The sequence below is a fragment of the Alternaria atra genome (genome assembly GCF_907166805.1).
Source record: "Alternaria atra isolate CS162 genome assembly, contig: 32, whole genome shotgun sequence".
Lineage (NCBI taxonomy): Eukaryota > Fungi > Ascomycota > Dothideomycetes > Pleosporales > Pleosporaceae > Alternaria > Alternaria atra.
The window spans coordinates 598458-617954 of record NW_025091331.1 but is presented as its reverse complement, the minus strand read 5'-3'; the positions used below and the strand labels follow the sequence as shown (position 1 = coordinate 617954).

The 19497-nt window shown below is 50.3% G+C and overlaps 8 protein-coding genes across 8 annotated transcripts; 3 read left to right on the top strand and 5 right to left on the bottom strand.

Annotated features, from left to right (window-relative positions):
• Positions 1-126: 126 nt before the first annotated feature.
• ALTATR162_LOCUS9951 (uncharacterized protein) lies at positions 127-2769 on the bottom strand (the record flags this gene model as incomplete). The annotated part of the gene is made up of 7 exons (XM_043317587.1): positions 127-214; positions 261-280; positions 506-1106; positions 1157-1873; positions 1942-2073; positions 2127-2636; positions 2687-2769. The coding sequence occupies 7 exons, from the start codon at positions 2767-2769 to the stop codon at positions 127-129; spliced, it is 2151 nt and encodes a 716-aa protein (XP_043173522.1).
• A 642-nt stretch (positions 2770-3411) lies between these two features.
• Positions 3412-4964, top strand: ALTATR162_LOCUS9950 (uncharacterized protein; the record flags this gene model as incomplete). Its single annotated transcript, XM_043317586.1, has 2 exons — positions 3412-4757; positions 4805-4964. The coding sequence occupies 2 exons, from the start codon at positions 3412-3414 to the stop codon at positions 4962-4964; spliced, it is 1506 nt and encodes a 501-aa protein (XP_043173521.1).
• A 766-nt stretch (positions 4965-5730) lies between these two features.
• On the top strand, positions 5731-6624 carry ALTATR162_LOCUS9949 (uncharacterized protein; the record flags this gene model as incomplete). The annotated part of the gene is made up of 1 exon (XM_043317585.1): positions 5731-6624. One exon carries the CDS (start codon positions 5731-5733, stop codon positions 6622-6624), a length of 894 nt encoding a protein of 297 aa, XP_043173520.1.
• Positions 6625-8227: 1603 nt separating this feature from the next.
• Positions 8228-9442, bottom strand: ALTATR162_LOCUS9948 (uncharacterized protein; the record flags this gene model as incomplete). The annotated part of the gene is made up of 2 exons (XM_043317584.1): positions 8228-9208; positions 9260-9442. 2 exons carry the CDS (start codon positions 9440-9442, stop codon positions 8228-8230), a joined length of 1164 nt encoding a protein of 387 aa, XP_043173519.1.
• An 853-nt stretch (positions 9443-10295) lies between these two features.
• ALTATR162_LOCUS9947 (uncharacterized protein) lies at positions 10296-11506 on the bottom strand (the record flags this gene model as incomplete). The annotated part of the gene is made up of 4 exons (XM_043317583.1): positions 10296-10379; positions 10427-10935; positions 10991-11207; positions 11258-11506. The coding sequence occupies 4 exons, from the start codon at positions 11504-11506 to the stop codon at positions 10296-10298; spliced, it is 1059 nt and encodes a 352-aa protein (XP_043173518.1).
• A 731-nt stretch (positions 11507-12237) lies between these two features.
• ALTATR162_LOCUS9946 (uncharacterized protein) lies at positions 12238-14624 on the bottom strand (the record flags this gene model as incomplete). The annotated part of the gene is made up of 9 exons (XM_043317582.1): positions 12238-12303; positions 12353-12534; positions 12588-12955; positions 13019-13694; positions 13759-13936; positions 13986-14017; positions 14063-14267; positions 14315-14522; positions 14575-14624. 9 exons carry the CDS (start codon positions 14622-14624, stop codon positions 12238-12240), a joined length of 1965 nt encoding a protein of 654 aa, XP_043173517.1.
• Positions 14625-16187: 1563 nt separating this feature from the next.
• On the top strand, positions 16188-17925 carry ALTATR162_LOCUS9945 (uncharacterized protein; the record flags this gene model as incomplete). The annotated part of the gene is made up of 4 exons (XM_043317581.1): positions 16188-16483; positions 16551-16894; positions 16942-17180; positions 17236-17925. 4 exons carry the CDS (start codon positions 16188-16190, stop codon positions 17923-17925), a joined length of 1569 nt encoding a protein of 522 aa, XP_043173516.1.
• Positions 17926-18396: 471 nt separating this feature from the next.
• Positions 18397-19026, bottom strand: ALTATR162_LOCUS9944 (uncharacterized protein; the record flags this gene model as incomplete). Its single annotated transcript, XM_043317580.1, has 1 exon — positions 18397-19026. One exon carries the CDS (start codon positions 19024-19026, stop codon positions 18397-18399), a length of 630 nt encoding a protein of 209 aa, XP_043173515.1.
• Positions 19027-19497: the final 471 nt, after the last annotated feature.

Sequence of the window (19497 nt, the reverse complement as noted above, 5' to 3'; positions counted from 1 at the left end):
AACCTCAGCTACAACTCCACCAACGACTCTACCGACGACTCCATCGACCCACGCAGAAACTAGGTCTTCGACTTCGACTCAGCTTTCACCAGCCTCATGTCTTACATCCACACCAAGTCCAAGCCGTTATTCGGTACTACCACTGGCCTCGACGAACGTTGCGACGATCTTTACTGGTTTGTAACCGACAAAATAGTCGATATTGAACGTAACGCTGGCGAATACTCAGCTTTTGAGACCAAAAAGTCTGCTCTGCTTACTTTGATGAAGATAGCAAAGGCTATACTGACCATCAAGGATAAAAAGTATAGTCAGAAAATCAGATTCGTTACGCATACTCTAATCCTTCCGTGGGCATAACAACTGACTCGGTGCTAAAGCAGCAGTGCCCTGTTTCTCCATCGGTTGGCACCGCGCCCCATTGAAGTGATCGAAGGGCGGCGTTCCTGTTCTCGTTTGGTCTCGGATGGCACGCAGCACTGATCGCCGCGCTGCTGCATCTCACCAGAGACATGCCGGGTTTATATCTACGGAATCCGAATCCTATCACGCCAATCACCGCCACAATTCCAACAATGATCGTCACCAGCAGCGCAAGGAGGGAATATCCACACGTGACAAATGACTGATACGGATCCTCCTGTCCGTTCGTGGTGAGGACTCGTATTCTAACGACATATATGCTCTCCGAGATGAGCATATGGATGCTGCCAATCAACACCATAAGAGGTACACCGTATCGGTACGGGATCTGGAGCCGGTACGATGAGCGTTGGGTGGCGCTTGGATAGCTAACGCGCAGGGTGCGGCGTATGTATGCATACTGACTCCACTCAAGGCCCATGAGCATGGATGTCCAAACTGAGTTGTACGAGACATAGATAAAGCTGACAATGAGCTGGGGCATATTGGCGAGCAATACGGCAGGTAGTAGGCTGGATGTGCTGTTACCGGTATTCCGAATGACAGAGAGCATCATGAAGCTCGGATGGAGAGTGTGGAAGCCCGAAATTTTGATAGGGGAAGTTTCAAGAGAGCCATAGCCATAGAAGTTGGTGACGGCGTCGACAAGGAGGTAGATGGCGATAGACAGTGCTATGATACAACTGGAAATTCGGTCAGTAGCCTACAAGGTACGGGTGGCGTGACGACAAACAGGAGTATACAGGTAGTCCATTGGCCTCCCGAAACATTGTGCGACCAGCGATTCGGCTTCGATGACCACTTGAGGGTTCTTTGCCAGGATTTGGTATGGTTGAAAGTCGAAGCGGTACCCAGACAAGCGCCTTTCGTGTTCTCATCCGGCTCTTCCATGAACGAGGCGATTGCATCACCCACCACGGCTAGCGGATACTCTTTCAGCCGCCAGAGGATCCAGAACATGCACAGGGTTTTGCAGCTAATGAAGGCGATGATGACACCCAACAAGAACAGACTCGTTTCCACCGTGCACTTCTCATCTAGCCTTTGGCTGAAACAGCCATTGATAGGGATCACGCGGGTATCCCACCCATAAGATCCACTTGAATCATTGTAACTGAGGGGGAGGAATGGCTCCACCTCGAAGGCAGAGGGATCGGCTAAGATAGTTGAGCACGCAGGCAGGGAATCCCATCCGGCTTCCAACACATTTTTGGCACACATCCAGCCGTAACTGGGAGTTGTTCGGAAGCTACCAGCATCAGATTCATTGTAATTGCCATATTCCACCATGAGCAAGGAGTTGTTGTGGTAGATGGTCGTGTTTGGATTATGTCTATTTGCTGTGAGGATGACATTGCCGTTCCGAGTGACGAACGGGGTCGCGTATGCCTCAACGCAGGCCTTGGTGTCTAGTTTAGTGAGCTGAATATCGCCTATACTTCCGATCAGTCTGCGTCTTATATGCAAAGGCCAGCTAAGAACTTGCCTCTTTGGACATCCTCCATCCAGGCGTGCCACTCGGTCGGCGTTGGCGTCCGGAAGGCCTCAAGTGCGCTTGTCGTCCAGTTCGCGCCTTGGAAGAAGTCGTCAGTGACCACTGCGGCGACGTATTCGTACGCCGTCGTTGTTGCATAAATGACCGAGTTAGACCTATTTGTCATTAGCAACACTGCTTAGGACTCGAACTCGAACCCATAGCCTACATCAAATGCAGTGGAATAGAACTGAGACCCAGAAGAACCCATACTACGCGCCGGTTCCAGCCCAGCTTGAAAGTGTTGCTGACGCTATTCAGCCCAATGTCCAGCACCTTCTTTCTCGCATGCATTTTGTCGACGTCGCGCCGTGATGGTGCACTGACAATATGCATGCAGTAGTTGCTAGCCCCGAGCAGAAGCGTGCTGAGTGCGTTGATAGCCACGTGCGTCGCAGTCAACATGTTTTTCGACGTCTTGCAGTTCCCTCGAAAGAGCACGCGAATACCGGCGCTTTCTGTTGAAAGTCCAACCGTCCAACCCATAAAAGCGAGAACGCAGAGGAGGACGAGAAAGGCAGTGGCGATACAATATACGATACCTCGTCGCCACCCAGTGTGCCTCTTGGAGAGCGTAGCGGGTGCATGTTCAGATTTCTCGATGTAGTCGCTGTCGGATGAATCGTTGCGGTAATCTGGAAGCCCGCCTAGCGACAGCGTCTGCAACTCGGTGCCATCCCTACGCAAGAATTTAGCTACATTCTTCCAAATTCACGTGGTGGATTCTACTTTTGGTCATTCAGGGAAACGGCCATATATCGACCGCTCTTGTCTTCACGTGCAACATTCATCGCAGAAGTGGCCGCTAGCATAATGCAGTTATGCTAGAGCTGGCTATAATGTTACTTGTTAACGCACACAGTGAGATCAAATGCCGACGAGATTGAGTGCCGATTTTCTGGATTAACAACGACTGGCAGAGAAGCTGAGTTTATCTATCCAAGAGCGCGTCCGCTACAAAGAGCACTACGAGCAATGTGGCATTGTGTGGCTGCCTGAGCGAGGCCTTGCCGAGCTCAGCGCATGCACTCTGATATCTAGTGGCTATATCAATGACTTGAAAAACAACCCTCTAGTAAACTGTATCAACCATGTTGTGGGGGTTGGTTTCCCCTGTGACCGCGCTAGGTATATAGTGTCTTAGTGGCGGGTCTAGAAGCGAGAGAGCTGAGGACTAGAGGATGATAACGCGATTTCGCGTGCGAGGCTGGAATCTCGCTGCGGGGAACTTGCGAGTCACAGACAGGCTTGCAGTATCTCCGGGTAGCGCACCCTACACTTAACAAAGGATTCATATCTAGCCAAGACATCAAAAAGCATTAAAGAATGAGCAAAAAGTGTCAAATCGTGCAAAACAACAATGATACCATTGTAATGAGCTTGGCATATAACTTGCGCTAACTCATCCAACCCTACCAGAGCCATAATTCGCGCGCACGTCCTACTATTTCAACATGAAGCAAGTAGGCGCGGAGGGATCCAGACTGGGTGGCGCGTTTAGCGTCAGTCTTCCAGAAACATCAGCCGCACTCAACGTCGAAGAGTATGCATCTAAACCACAAAGTCACCACCGTACGGGTTTTCCAAAACAAGGTGGACAGTCACTCTCATATTGGCTGCAGCAAATTCGATGCGACCCGCTACTCGACCACCGCACCACTGATAAACTACCTCAAGAGGCAGACACAGTCATCATCGGGTCTGGCATCACAGGAACGCTAGTCGCCAAGCACCATCTCGAGACATTTCCGGATAGAAGTATCGCTGTCCTCGAAGCGCGAGAGTTTTGCTCCGGCGCAACAGGTCGCAACGCAGGTCATTGTAAACCTGATCAATGGCGACATTACGAGAAATTTGCCCAAGCGTATGGCCACGATCAAGCTCTCAAGATCATGGACAATGAGCAAGCCACGTGGAGAGCCTTGGTGGCGTACGTCAAACAGAACAACGTGGACTGCGATCTCTGGATTGGAGAGACTTTGGACGTCCCCCTCGATGACGAAGTTGCAAAGATAGCCAAAGAAGTCTTCGAAAGGTATGCAGAAGCTGGTGGAAAGGTCGAGCATATCAAAGTTACCCATGACCCGGTTGAAGCAGTGAAAAAGTCCCGAATCAGGAGCGCGAAGGCCTGCTACGCATGGCAGGCGTCGACCTTACAGCCGTGGAAGTTGACGGCGCACATCATGCGCGAGAACATCACCAATGGCGCCAACCTTCAAACCCACACTACTGCGAAGTCAGTCTCCGAGGGAACGGGGTCCAGGAAATGGATGGTTCATACGGAGCGAGGAGACATCTCATGTGACACTGTTGTGCACGCCACGAATGCCTATAGTGCAGCCCTCGAGCCATCACTTCGCAATGTCATCACACCTAAACCGCATATGTGCAACAGGGTGGTACCGCCACAAGCCTTCAGCGGATCCAAGGCTATCAGAAATTCATATGGCATTCTGCTACCGGACGGTGCATTGTTTAGTATCAATCCGCGCTCGTCTTCCGATGGTAATATAATGTTTGGTGGCTCCAACCCAGGGCAGAAAGAGCTTGATGCGTGGGTTGAGCAGAACCCAGAAAACTGCATCAACGACGGACTTGCGAACCTGAAGAGTGTGACAACTCATGTCAAGAAGTTTACAGAAGCAGAATTCGAAGGCTGGAACGACGCCCCGGCAGGTCCAGGTGAAGGGTTTGAGTACAGTTGGAGCGGCATCATCGGCCTGAGTGCGGACGGCGTTCCGTTTGTCGGAGAGATACCCGGAAAGCCTGATCAATATATTTGTGCCGGCCACCACGGACAGTAAGTTCAATAGCTTGGCAGGAAGTGCGAGGCTAACATCCGGACAGTGGTATGGCGCGAATCTTCACAGCAGCACCTGGCTTGGTGAAGCTCATGAATGGTGATAACTGGAGTGCAACGGGATTACCAGAGGTGTACCAGATGACGCCTGAAAGACTGGAGAAATTGACGAGTATGAAGCCCGCACCTGCCATCGCGGTTATTTGAGGAAAAGAGTTGTGGGTAGTTGGCGCGTAAGCTATGGTCATGACTCGCGCACACAGACCCTTTCCGTTTTCTTTCCCTTATGCTACCAAAAATAGTACAAGGAACCACGAGACACAGCAGCGCGCATAAATCTCGTAGCCAACTTTCGGGACGCTTGCGCGACCATAATTTCAACCCCATCGTCTACATTGGTTCACCAGCGCAAGCGGCGGTGAACTGTGACAGTCGGAACCGTGAAATGGCATCCCGTAATCCACACTTTTTCTCTGTACTTTCCTAACGCAGTAACTTTGTATGTCCTCTTCTGTTCGCCCTGGCATTAGATCGTGGTAGCGAGCCCGCAGCGGTAATTTGCTTGGTGTTGTGCCGCTGCGAGCTATTGGTTTGGGTGTTGTGGAGATTTGACACGGCCATGTTGTGCTAGGTAGTTGTTGGTGGTAGCGAGAGAATAGGCAATATAACGACAGGGTCGAGCATGTTTGTACAACCGTAAGCGCATGTTTCTGGGTGGCGACGTCACGTTCTCATTTTGCAGCCTTGTCTCTGTGCTGGCAACGGATATCCTCACTATACTGAGGACTTGTGGAAGGTGCGGGGTTCGCTCGGGCCGACATCGTTGCGGCTGCGGGTAGGATTGGCTTCTCTCTGCGGACTATCTATGTCCGCTAATATAAACTTCGAATGACGGCCATGGTTAGACAACACAGTAGAAGACACTAGTTGTACCTCGAAATCACACGACCAAACAGACTAGCAAGACTACGTCATGTCTACTCTGGCAGAAAACATCAGTCGGACGCTTGACATCCTACTCCCTAAGATCAAGGCGCGCCGCCAAGAGTCATCGGAGCCTATCGTACTTGGTATCACCGGTCTGCAAGGCTCTGGCAAATCGACATGGGCATCAGAGCTTGTCAAGATCTTATCACAGGGTCACGGTCTCCATACAATAACTGTTTCACTGGACGATTTCTACAAAACACATGACGAGCTGGTAGCACAGCGGGATCGTGACCCCAACAACAAACTCTACCGTACTCGTGGACAACCAGGTACACACGATGAACAGCTAGCTCGAAAGTTCTTCAGTGATCTTAAAGAATACACCGGGAAAGGCAATCTCAAGATCCCAAGCTTCGATAAGAGCAAGTACAACGGCGAAGGTGACCGCGCACCCGAATCAGGATGGCCAACGATCTCGCAAAAGCCTGATGTCGTCGTCTTCGAAGGATGGTGCGTCGGCTTCCAGCCGGTCTCGCAGTCCTTCATCGAAGGAAGGCACTCACTAGCAAAAGCTGGAAAGCTCACGGTCAATACCCCTGCAAACCATCAGCTTCCGCACTTGTTCGAGGTAAACGAGAACCTCAAGCGGTATTGTGATGCATTCATGGGACCTCAACATTTTGACTTCTTCATCCATATCGATACGGATGACCTGAGAAACGTGTACACTTGGCGGCTGCAGCAAGAGCATAAGATGATTGAAGTGAAGGGATCGGGAATGTCGGATGAGCAGGTCCGTGCATTCATCGACGGGTATATGCCTAGCTATGAGATTTATCTAGAACGACTGCGCGAGGGTCTGTTTGACGTCAAAAGTAGGATGGTGAGGGTGGTGCTAAATAGGGAACGAGAGGTGGAGAGGATTGACGAGCTGTGAGGAAGTGCGTGGCCTACATACCGGGATTCAGCCGTCCTGGGCAATGATAGAGGGGGACGAGAAGTAAGATGGACCCGCGAGGTTGGAACAATGAAGCGCGGATGGTACAATGACAGGATTATGTTTGCTAAATACCCTTTTATCACTTCCCTGTACCTGATACACTCATCTCCACCATCACTTCCGTTAAGGCCATCTCTTGAACAGGGTCTTTCCAGCACAAACACTTTTCCAAACAACTCTTCCCATCTCCGATTGATGTTTCAAATTCCCTTCCACGTTCGACCATGTCTACCTCAGCGAACCACTATCAGACCCTCGGTAGCGACATCCAAGCTGACGATGCCGCGATCAAGAAAGCATACAGAAAGGCTGCGTTAGTGAACCACCCCGACAAGGCTCTGCACTTGTCAGAAGCACTAGTTGAGAAGCGGATAAAAACTTTTAAGTTAGCGACAACAGCTTGCCAGATCCTTCTTGGCCCGGTCAAGCGAGCGGACTACAACAGAACACTGGTGCAGGCAGTAAGGCTTTCATACACATCAACAGCGCAACCTTCCCCCCCCCCACACCATCCGCAACAGCACCATCTTTTGCCTACCAGTATCAGTGACCCTCCAAACCTGCGCCAAAAGGTTTCAAACCCTTCCAACTCCAATATTTCATCCCTTCACTCACCCCAGCGCACAACACCAACCACCACCAACCTCAGAAAGACATCCCTTCACCAACGGTAGTTCTCCAGGACCATTCGGTAGTACATCATCCCTGTAGTTCTACAACCCGGTCACCGAAACCCCGACTCGCACCATCCTTTCCTTGGCCAACCACGCCGACTGGTCCTTCAAAATCGAAGTATCCAAAGAGTACAAATGAACACTTCGATCCATCATACCTCTCCTATCAACAGATACAAAAGGGGACATTACGATAAAGATATCCATGCAAAGAAACGCGTATTCTCCTACCGTCAATTCGCTCAAAGATGTCGTCATCAGCGTTACAACCACGCCAGCGAACAAGAGAACGGCATTCAGTTCCATTTTCGGTGAGAAAAGGCGAGGCATGAAATTGTGTATGACGATTGGCACTCTCCCTTCCGTTCCTACTCTACCATCGCCAGTTTGGACATGGGCATTTGATGTGGGTCTGGGGTTTTTGATACTCTTTTACAACGAGTTGAGGGCTACGCACCTCATGTTTTGTCACTGATATTCTTCGCATGCTGTGGTTGAAGATGGAGCTATGCCAGCGAAGGAGCCCTTCTCCTTGGGTTTGCTGGCGGCGGGGCTAGTTAGTTTGTTTGAGGGAATAGAGTTTGTGGCTATGATGAAGGGGTTTTGCTGTGAGGAGATGGAGTAGGCAGGGAGGAAGCTTTGGCGACTTGTCGTTGTGAGGTCGATATGAGGCGGATGATGGATATGTTGTGTTAGCGGTACGATAAGGCTGTTATATGCCATCAGCATGAGGAATGCCACCGCTGATCCAAGACAAATGATAGTCAAGCAGTCAGTCTTTTGACAACAAACCGTTGTTCTTGATTCTATGCTCTAAGAAACCAGGCCGCTCCAAACGCCGTATATGCAAGATATCTAGAAACAGCTTATAAGACACCAGGAATGGGGCCCTTCTTCTCGTTCGAGCCCAGCTCTTCCTCGTTCCATCCACATCCGGCACCAACCTTGCGTCCGCCCTCCTCTCTCTTGACCCTACACCAAAGGCTGATATCCTTGTCCCAGATGAACTGCCACAGAACGTACACCCAGCTCTTGTGTTGCGGTAGGTCTTTGTAAAAGTCGTGCGCGATACGGTTCAACGCATGGAGGCGCGTCCAGGGAATGGCAGGGAAGTCGTGGTGCTCGTTGTGCAAGCCGACGTTGTAGGTAAAGAAGTTGAGGGGTCCGTAGTATGAGTACGTCTCGGGGAGGGGGATCTTGTTGGCAGGATTCGATGCGTCTTTGTTGGGCTTCTCGAAAACGTAGTGTTCGGCGATGAAATGGCCAGCGCAGGGGTGTAGGGATCCGGCGAGGAAGCTGCTCATGATCAGGTATCCCAGTGCCCTCCCTCCTGCATATCGGACGAGTGCGTAATCAAAGGCCAGTTGTACAACGACGTTGAAGAGGTGGATCTTGGTCATTGGAAGGGCGTAGACGAACATGGGTCGGAGAGCGTAGAAGAGGATCTGGAAGGTCGCGAAGAAGGCCTTGCCGGCGACTGAGTCGAGGAAGATGGCTTCGAAAGCAGTGGGCAGGTCTGTGTCTAGACCATTGACGCCTAGCGATTTGTGGTGAGTCAGATGGTAAGGCCTGAACGAGGCGCTGTATGGAATGCCAATTGGCAGGTTCGCAAAGACGGCGAAGATCCTGTTTGCCAATGGCGATCGGAAAGCCAGGTTGTGCGATATCTCGTGAATAGCGAGAAAGAGGTTCTGGTTGGCCGTGGCACCAATGATGTATGCGGTGAGGAAGAAAGGCCATGATATGACGGGCGTGTCGCGGAGAAGGTATGCGCAGAGGACTTGGATGGATACGACGAGTAGGACAACGTATTTCGTGAGAGGTTCAGGGCCACAGAGCTTCGTTACCTGTATCCAATTAGCATGGAATTGGCAAGGTTGACATGATACTGATCATACCTCTGGATGTGCCTTGATAATAGCCATTCGCCGTGTTCTGTGTGGCTCCTCGGTGTACGTCCAGAAAAAGTGGTCGTGTTCATTCTCGCCTTCTGGCTCTTCCTGCTTCTCCGCCTTGACAGTAAAACTCCGAGGCACAGGCTCCTTCGACGGCACTGTCGCTGTAGAGACCGAGGACCGCATATTGGGCAGTCGTGTGGGAAGCAATTGCAGAAAGCGAGTGAAGAGCGGAGGGGTTGAGCTCTCCAAGTTTGTGGAGTACTTGACCCTGAGCTCGGCGCTAGTCGGAGGCGGTGGGGCCACCTCGCACCATGGTTGGCTGATAACCACGTTGCGTTCGCCACCCCGCTAGTGCAGGAACGTTGGGTCTGCCTTCTAGAACATCCATGTTGACCCATGTTCACTCAGTCCGATCTATCAAGTCTACGGATGCATTCCCGCTACATATGGTAACTGTGGAGCATGTCAGACTTTTCTGGGTGTCATTTATCGTAACTCCATGATCTGTGGGCAAATTGAAAGAAGCACACTTCTGTTAGCACGATTTTGCCTCCCGCCATGTGGTAGTATTCCAAGGAGCTGGTTCCCGTCGTAGTAATCGTACTCAGGCATCGCATTCAAGCCTTTATCCGACTCTCGAGTTTTTTTATGTTTGCGTAGTACCTCGCCCACTCGTGGATGTGTAGGAGGCGCTTGTAAGTCTAGGGATTTTGGTCAATGCCTCAGGCTTGACCATGGAGGGAGAAGCTGCAGCTTCATGACTTTACCGCCCCTGATCGTGCCATGGCTTTGGTATCGAGATGAATTTGACAAAATCGGGGATTGATACTGAAAAATGTTGACGCAAGCCGTTATTTATATACCCAATTAATACATTGAAATCTAGAGCTTCAATGTGGCTCAGCGAGTGACCACACATGTTGCGTTAAGCTAGACTCATATCCGAAGAATGCAGTATGACCGATAGTGACTGCATCTACTGCGTGTTCTCAAAAAAGAGTGGATGACTACCAACGCGAGATTGAGGTGTACACGCTTACTCGCGTAATATCACGTCCTCTGGAATGTAAAGCACAGTCAACATGAATGCTCTTGCCATGTCGGCCTTGCATGTGACATACTGGTGGAATATCATAATATTTAACTACCTTTCAAGTCACTCCTTACCTCCTTCCCAATGTTCTTCCAGTTGCCCACTTCGTCATCGCTCCTCTTTCTCCTGGTGAAGCTTGATTGCCTAACCTCCACGAACCAAACAATACCCCAGTAAACTACCGATAAAGACACGAGAAACCATGCCAGCCACACGATCAGGAGCGCGGATGTACCTCGATGGACCCCCGCGCCAGCAACATTAATGATCTCGCCAGCCACTGCGAAGACCCCAGATGTCAACACCGTGAGCAGAATGGCGGCGACAAAGACGACTACACCCGCAAGAAATGGCCAGAAGATGTTGAAGTAGGCAAGGAGTTTCGAGTGTGGGAAGAAGATGGCGGGAATGGCGGAAACAGCGGAGAACCCAGCAGCAACGAGCGAGACGAGTAAGCAAGCAAAGACCGCCTGTCGCACGCCGGCCAATATGGTAGTCATAGTCTTGAGGAGCGTAGAGACTAAGAAAACCGGGGACAGTGAGTCTTTACGCCCATTAGTCGGCACTGTCAGTGTCAAGAGTCCTACGTATGCCTGGTCAGCTGAGACTAGAATACCTTCTCGACTCGGCCCACTTACGATCATTGGCTTCGCTGTAACGTTCGCATCGCTCTACGATAACAAGGTCGGAAGCATCGTCTCGAGCGTTTGACACAAAGCCGGAGCAGACTGTCCTCAGATAGAGATAGTAGACGTCTGCTAGCGCTTTTCCATTCACGCCTTCCGATCGCGTCGATATCGCATGTGGCTGGGTGCCATCTTGGGTGACATCTTGGGTGATTGACGAAGTGTTTAGCTGCGGACCGTAAGCATGTGACTTCCTCTCATGCTTCGCGCAATACATACAGCCACCATGTACTGTCCACCAAAAGTGTGTTTGTCGCTTCCTGCCAGTACCAGTACTAACGTAAAAACGAAGCTTGCGACAGCGAATGCGATTGGAAAGACGGCAGAGAACCGATACTTCATCAACACTCTCTTTGGTGTTTTGGGCGGCGCAGGTAAGGCCTTGTCGGTAGACTTTCGCAAGTCTCCAAGATCAGGCTCGATTGCAGTCTCTTTCTCAGAGTAGAAGGTCTCTTCTATGTGATCCATCTTGTCCATTTAGAGATGCTGTGGTGGAGAGGCGCTAGGGTTGAGACTGACAGTACTGACGGTTGTCAATACATAAGAATAGGCGTATGCTGTCCATAACAGGAGACATATAGGCTGTGCCAGAGGAAAGATAAGTAGATCGCTTCAACATGCGCGCAGGATGACGCAACTGCTTCTGCTAACGCGAATCTCAATCTCGATGTTCGAACTGCATGGATGCACGTGGTAAACGTGTTGCATGATTATAGTAGTGCATGACAGACCTGCTATATTCCGTCGCGGATACGGCATTTGCAGCCTTGTATGTGGACATGCCGGTGGTTTCAAACATCCTCTTAGTTGCCGGATCGCGATGGATGTGCGAATTTGGCGATCGACGTTCCCGTTTCGTCGTCGCAAGACCTGGCCAAAGCGTCGCATTGGTGAGCGTCCGGGGGCAACACCCGGCTTCAAGCGTATGGGTCTTGAATGTTTCGTCAAAATCTGAAAAATCTGAGCTGGAGCGGTGTGTGTATTAAGCCGATTAGGGAGCGATCAAAGTCATTGCGAATTCGAGGTCGCAGCTTACGCAGAAACAAGCGGCGCCTCACTAGTGCGACTGAAACGCCGAACCGACGATCGCAGCTTTTCCACATGTTAGTGAGCAGTATCGCATCGTTCATCGGCACCTATCAGATTCTCACGGCAGCCAATTGGAAAACCAAGAAAGAATCTCGATGCTCTCTCTGCCACTAGAAGAGCGAACGTGGAGGGTATTCTCCATAAGGCTGCGCCGGAAGGTTAGGAAATACATCACCCTAATGACAAGTCAGTGCGACGGTACCAATCATGACGAGTTAGGCTCACCCAGTCGAAAGGTAGTGTAGGCTGGTCCAGATCCATTGGCATGTAGCCAAAGTCGAACGGATGACCAAAAGCACCATTGCCCATATCAAAAGGATCCGAACCGGGAGCAGCAGATCCAAGATCGTTGAAGTCAAGAGACGGTGATGGGGAAGTAAGATTGAGCTGGGCGTCTGGAAAAGTTGCTGTTCGACAAGATCAGTTGATATGAACGAGACATGGAGGAAATGGGACTTACTATGTGCAGAGTCTACAATTTGTACCCTAGAATTGCCCACTTTGGAAAGAACAAGTTTCACAGCTGTAGTAACTTTCCGCGCTTCTTGAGATCTCCTGCTAGCTCTGGACCAAATGCGGCACGCTGACCGTAATGAATCTACAATTTCCTCGCGCGTGGGCGGTGCATGGTCCAATCGCATCCCGCTTTCGGTGGGCTCAGGAGCTTGTAAAATGGGAGACACGAGGTCCGCGTCAAGCTCGAGAACTAGGACAGTGGTCGCAAGAAGAAAATCTTGTGCAACAGTGGAAGACATGTACCAACTCACGGTAGAGATGCGCCACCCTGGAGAACACAGTTTGCCTCCTGGTTGAACCTCCGCATCGATTCTGCTCTGGAAGCGAAGCATTTCTATCGAAGCGTTTAGACAAACCCTTCGAGAGTATGCATACCTGGTTTCGGATCGGCCAAGTACAAGGTACGGTCGGTGCAACATAAGCTCGGCCTTCAAGAAAGCCAGGTCCAGATACAAACGGCGCATAGCGTCTGGTGACAGAGCCCTACCAAAATCCTCAACGGTATTGGCCTTGGAGGACTGTGGTATCCCATCAAACACTCCTCTTAGCTCAATGTCTATGTCGGCGATCTCTCGGTACGGTGGCTGAGATGTGTTGTTGACTAGGTCTAAGATCCGTGCCTGAACACGCCGCACTCTTGTGAGAAGGATCGAGTAGAGCAGTTGCGTCAATTCGTTTTCAGGCCTCGATGGTGGCAGTTCCAGCATGTCTTCGTAAAGGTCGTCTTCATCTAGATTGCGAGGCTCTTGAGTGTCATGCATAAATGGCATGATCATTCTCGGCAATCCGGCCTGAGCAGAGGTGATAAGATCAAGTGACATGATTACAAGCCACTTGCGACGTCGCAGCTCACCTGTGTAGGGGGATATGTTCGGGAATCTCGATGGATCTCTGTGGTACCCCATGCGAAAACAGAGGCGTACCATCAAGCCGACGAGCATGTACACACTGAACTGGCTGTCTGCTGAGCGTATGAATTCTGTTCCGAAATAGAGCAAGAACGCCTCGATCGTATACGGTGGGGTCTTGGTATAGTTTGCAAGAATCATGCCTGAATATTGATGTACGAAGTCAGAGTATGTCTCACGTGCAGTTCATATGGGTATGTTGCTTACATTGCACCGCCTTTTCGCGGTAAAAGTTCATGCGCACCGAGTCAGTAGCTAGATCGGAATCACCAGGTTGATGAGCGTCCATTGCGGCTTGGAACCGGAAGCCGAGCGCGAATGCGGCATAGAGTAGGCCTAACCACATGGTGGGAGTTTCAAACGGTCGTATCCAAAAATCGTTGTACTGTATCTTTGTTAGCATCTCAAGAAATTTGAACAATCTCTCGTCTCACCTTGTTGAGAAAGGTTGGTTTATGTATCAGTACTGCAAACGTTAGTCGGTCGCTTCTGATCGGAAGAGCCGACTTACTGGGATGTGTTTCCATTGATACGAAGAACGTATTTATGAGCCGATCTGCTTCTGATCGCGGAGGGAGAGCGGCGAGTAGTTCCTCTTTCGTCGCATGTGGATAGCGTCCAAACAGCAGCTCCGGACCGGGTACATCATCCAGTGCTTCATCTCTGGGAACGGTTGACGTGGGAATCTGATCGAGGTGTTCGCGTAACTCCGATATCTGAGGTGATATTAGAGGAGTAAGAGTCGCAGTTCAAAACTACCTACACTATCAAGAATGCTTGTCCAATGTCCACTGTTAGTATAGCTTGTAGTGTCACTGCTGAGTTTTACGTGATCCGGAGTTCCAGGAACTTCGGCATTGCTGTCTCCATTATGATATTGCTCTTGTGCAGGACTAGATTGCGCAGGATTAACGATATCAACTGCGCTGCCGCCAATAAGGTTGGTGACGAGCTTTTCGAGTTGATCAATCCTGTCATGAACGCTGGTTGGGACCTTGGGTTCTCTTGGTGCTGGGGTGCTACGAACGTAGGCGCACGACAGCGAGAGTCCGCGATCGACGCAAGTCTTGCATGGTTGCTGCCGGTCACATTTCAACCTCCAGTCTGTTAGCATGCGGTTCCTTTGGGCAGGTACGCCAAGTTTCGAAGACGCTCACTTTCGTCGACGACAAAGGGTGCAGCTCAATATAGGCTTGTCTCTTCGCCGGCTGGGAGGCACAACCCTCGGCGTCTGACCATCTGCGCTCATCTTGGGTGGTGACCGGCAATAGGTCAGAACGACTGCGATGAGTAAGAGCTCACGTCTTGGTGTTGCTGAAGACGCGCTCCAGATGTCGGGGGTGGCCATTGTCCCGATACCGAGCCTAACCGCTTCGGCCGAGCCATTGAAAGCCCCCGCCTTCGCTCACGGCTTACCTCCCAGTCGCGATCAGGCCACTGGTGCTTAGGTAGGACTACACTATCGGGATGAATTTGCAAGAGGGCTCGGGGAAGGTTGACATTGTGAATCCGGATACTTAACATCTTTTTTTTGATTGAACAGCAAGATAACATCCAAACTATGAAGCAAATGGCGTCTGTTTGTCCGAGTTCCGTTTTGCAGCTCAGTAGCTCCTCTACTTCAACCTCAAAAACGACTTCGAGCTCTGACTTCCCGAGGAAAAATTGCACTCGCCGCACAAGAAAATTGTTATCTCTAAGAGTCCTCTTTACCAGCCGCAGCTTGCTACCATTGACGTATGCCCTCTCCAGCGCCGGAGCGTCTTTGCATTATCCCTCCCTTGTCTCTGAATGCGACGCGAATAAATAGACATCGTGTGCATGGGCTGCTGAGACTGGAGTTCTGCATGGCTTAAGTAGATCTCGACTAAAGTAGTTTACGCACACAGTTCAACTCTAATGGTAGCGGGAACAGCCTCGTAGCTGGAAGTCTAACCAACTAGTCCTTTCTTGAATGTCGCTATGGCAAAAAGGAGAGGGTTGGCTTCATAACGGGGCTGCCGACAAAATAAATGAGATCTATAAGATTGGTCGCGCTCTGGGAGCCCCTTCCGTGGATAGATCCAAAAAAATCCAAGTTGGTATACGTAAACTCGTGAATGAGGATCAGAATTGCTGCCGGGAGCCGTGTATGCCAACACCAACGCCACCATTAGAGGTGCAAGGTGACGTAAACGTCTTTTGGACAAACGATGGGCTGACATTGCCTGTTGCACGTCCTTATAGTGTCACCTTTTCATTACTAGTTTTCAAGACTGTCATTCGATGCATACTGAAACTGGGTTTTGAAAGACCCGTATAAATCACATGTTGACCTCAGTTTTTGGAGTGCAATCAGCGATACGGATATCTAATTCCCCACTGGACAGCCCCTCACAGTCTGCTCGGCGGATAGCTCCATTTGCGGGAGTACCCATGCAATACCTTGAACAGTATGCTTCTGCATCTGCATGAGATAACGTGGGTAATCTAAGCGACATGTCACCTTGCGTTGAGGCGACCGATCCTGGCACGTTTGATCTCTCAGTTAAACCCCGCGTATACTCAAAAACGCCTCAACAACCGCATCATTTAACCATTGCCAGATATTTATGATGGAGTTCTTATCATCAAAAAGCCTCTCGGTAACCTTGGCCATGCTCGTCATACTGTATGCGGTTCGTTCGTATTCGAGAAAGAAGAACACTCGACCACTCCCCCCAGGGCCCAAAGGCCTTCCATTGCTTGGAAATGTCAACGACATGCCTAAGTCTGGCATGCTTGAGTGCCATCACTGGTTGCAGCATAAGAACGTTTATGGCCCCATCAGTTCCGTCACAGTGCTAGGTCAAACGTTCATCATCATCAATGATTCCGATATTGCCTTCGAACTGCTGCGCGACCGTTCAGCGATCCATTCCTCGAGACCTAGTCTAACATTTAGTGGTGACATGTAGGTAGAGATCTCGCACTGGCGGCATGGATGTACATGTTTTGAACTTTGCTGATCGATTGAGCAGGGTGGGTTGGCGGCACGCAACCACTATGGCACCATATGCTGCAGAATGGAAAATTCAGCGCAAAAGCATTACGAAGGTAGCGAGTACGAATGTCTCTGTGTCAGTATTCGATCGTGTCCAAGGGACGGAGGCCGCGCATTTCTTGCTCAACCTTCTAACTTCTCCCGACAAGCTCTTCGACCACATAAGAAAAGAGGCTGGCAGTGTGATTCTCAAAATTACATACGGCTACACAACAGTGGCCAACGACAATGATCCCCTCGTTGACCTAGCTTCCAAGACCATGGAGCAATTCGCAGATGCTACGGTTCCCGGAAAATGGTCGGTGGATATCTTTCCGTTCCGTAAGTATGACCTTTCGAGCAATGAAACCGCGCCTGACCTCTACAAGTACAATACCTGCCCGAATGGCTACCAGGAATGGGGTTCAAAGGCACAGCGGGAAAGATGGCAGCGCAACTCAGCCAGTGTACGAACCAGCCGTATGAATTCGTAAAGAAGCAGATGGCTGAGAAGAGACACCCGCCGTCTTTTTTATCACAATGTATCAAAGGTATTGGTGAAGATGCCGAAATGGAATTTGTTCACAAATGGGCGGCATTGGCGCTATATCTTGGTGGCGCTGACACAGTAAGTTTGAAGTAAAGGCCTGAACGTTGAAGTCGCTCTACTCACTTGCCTTTAGACTGTTTCATCAATTATGACCTTCTTTCTTGCCATGACTGTCTTCCCGGAAGTTCAGAAGACGGCCCAAGAAGAGTTGGATCGCGTCATTGGCGGAAGTCGGCCTCCCGTCAGTAAAGACCGCGAGAGCCTTCCTTATATCTATGCTCTCATGAAAGAAACCCACCGTTGGCATCTTGTCTTACCAATGTGCCTTCCACATTGTAGTACAGAAGAAGATACCTGCCGCGGATATCGCATTCCGAAGGGCTCCATCCTTCTGCCCAATAACTGGCATTTTACGCATGATCCGGAGGTCTATCCCGACCCAATGGTCTTCAGACCGGAGCGCTTCCTCGAAACACCCACCCGCAAAAGTGAACCGGATCCCAGGAACTTCATTTTCGGGTACGGCCGACGTATCTGCCCGGGTCGATACGTAGCGGATAACGCCCTCTTTATTACTATCGCACAAACTCTTGCTGTTTTCAACGTCACTAAGCCCGTTGATAAGACTGGTCGAGTGGTGGAGCCAGAGGTGAAGTTCGAGCCGGGAGCGATCAGCCACCCTGTGCCGTACCGCTGTTCGATCAAGCCGCGATCGGATACCCATGAGCAGTTAATCAAGGCTTCGGAGCGGTATATCCATGGGAAGAAAGTGACGCCAAGGAGCTGGAAAACATCAAGTGGTAGTACAAAGACAGGCACCTGATGATAGTGTTGGACGAACGCGATGGGCATCGTGGTTCTTTGTGTACTACTTAGATGCTGTTAGCGTGAAATCTTGCAAGTACCTATCGAGTATACCAATATATCAAAACGTTTCTTGTGAACGTGTGCAAGGGTTGAATACTGGTGATGTATGGGAGGGGATATCTTGGCCACTATGAATTTTGTAGTGCGCGTGACCTACGTGTATGACGCCCATTTGAATCACCCTCTTCGTATAATGTTAAATTCATGTCTAGTGTACAAAGTTTTGTAACGGGCGCCTCCATATACGATACATGGCTAGCATTAGTATGTGGTCTTAACAAGCGCTCATATGGGTCGACCAAAACCATAGCTGGTCCATAGCCATTCCTTCCATTGCTTGGTAACTGCTAATCTCGCCCCGTCACCATGCTCGCGGAAGAAATGACTCTCTTCGTGTACCAACTACGTCCCGCTATTGTAATTTTTCCTAGTTCTTCGGTAGCGGGTTGGCAAACTTATCCTCGTGGATCTCATCATCCTTAGGCACCAGACTGCTTTCCTGTAATTTCTTAAGTGCCTCTGGCGATACCTTCCCGATTTGATGGCTCCTCCAGTTGGCAGGTTCAGAAAACTTCAGCCACGTCAAGCGGCCCTCGATTTCCGTATTGTGGTAGTCGTTGATAGCGTTTTCCGCGCCTTCCTTGGTCTTGAAATCCATGAAGCAGAGCAAGCGCGGATTTTGTTTCTTATCGCCATAGAACGGGGAGATGTCACCAATCCTCTCGATACCGTATTTGCCGAAGTACCGCTCGATGATCTGCGATGCGTTCTGTTTTGCAACGGAAACGCGATCGCCGGCGGACCAACCGGGTGTTTGGACTGAAAGCATCGTACGGCGGTTTTCAAGTAACGGCCGTATAGCATCAGATGCAGCGATGCCTTCGTCATAAAAGTAGCGAGAGCCAAAGGGTTCAACGTTCCGCTTCCCCGCATCTCCCCATATGAAGTCAGCTTTTAGGGGCTTAGCTACCATCTTACTGCCCTGTTCCTCTAAGCCGTCAAGTTCTTTAATAACCTTGGCAGCCTCTGCTTCACTCCCAAGCTCCAAATAACACATAGTGTCGTTCTGGAAATTGAAGCGATCAACACGCATCTGTAATCTCTTGCTGGTGGGCCGTTAGCTCACGTTCTGCGATGACAAAAATCTTAGGGAAAAATCATTTTTATGACATACATGGTACATCCTTTAGAGCGTAGTATCTGTTCGATCTCCCTTCTTGTCTTTCGTTTTGGCATTCTCAGAAGAGCGACCCCTGTTGAAGAGCCTGCGGGAGTTGTCGGGGTGCGTGCATCAGTGAGTGCAATCTCTGGTCCTCTTGATGGGGTCTGAATGATTTCTTCCCGGCTACATCGGCTGGCAGTGAAACCTCGCTTCGAGATTGATGTTCTGATCGTGGGGATAGCTGACAGAGCGACGCGTAGGGTCGGTGTCGTCCGGGGAAAGAGACAGCGCCCGCCAGAAAACAGCCTGGGTACAGCCATCGCGAAATGCAGTAGTTCGAGTGCGACGATGTGTATCTTCAAAATT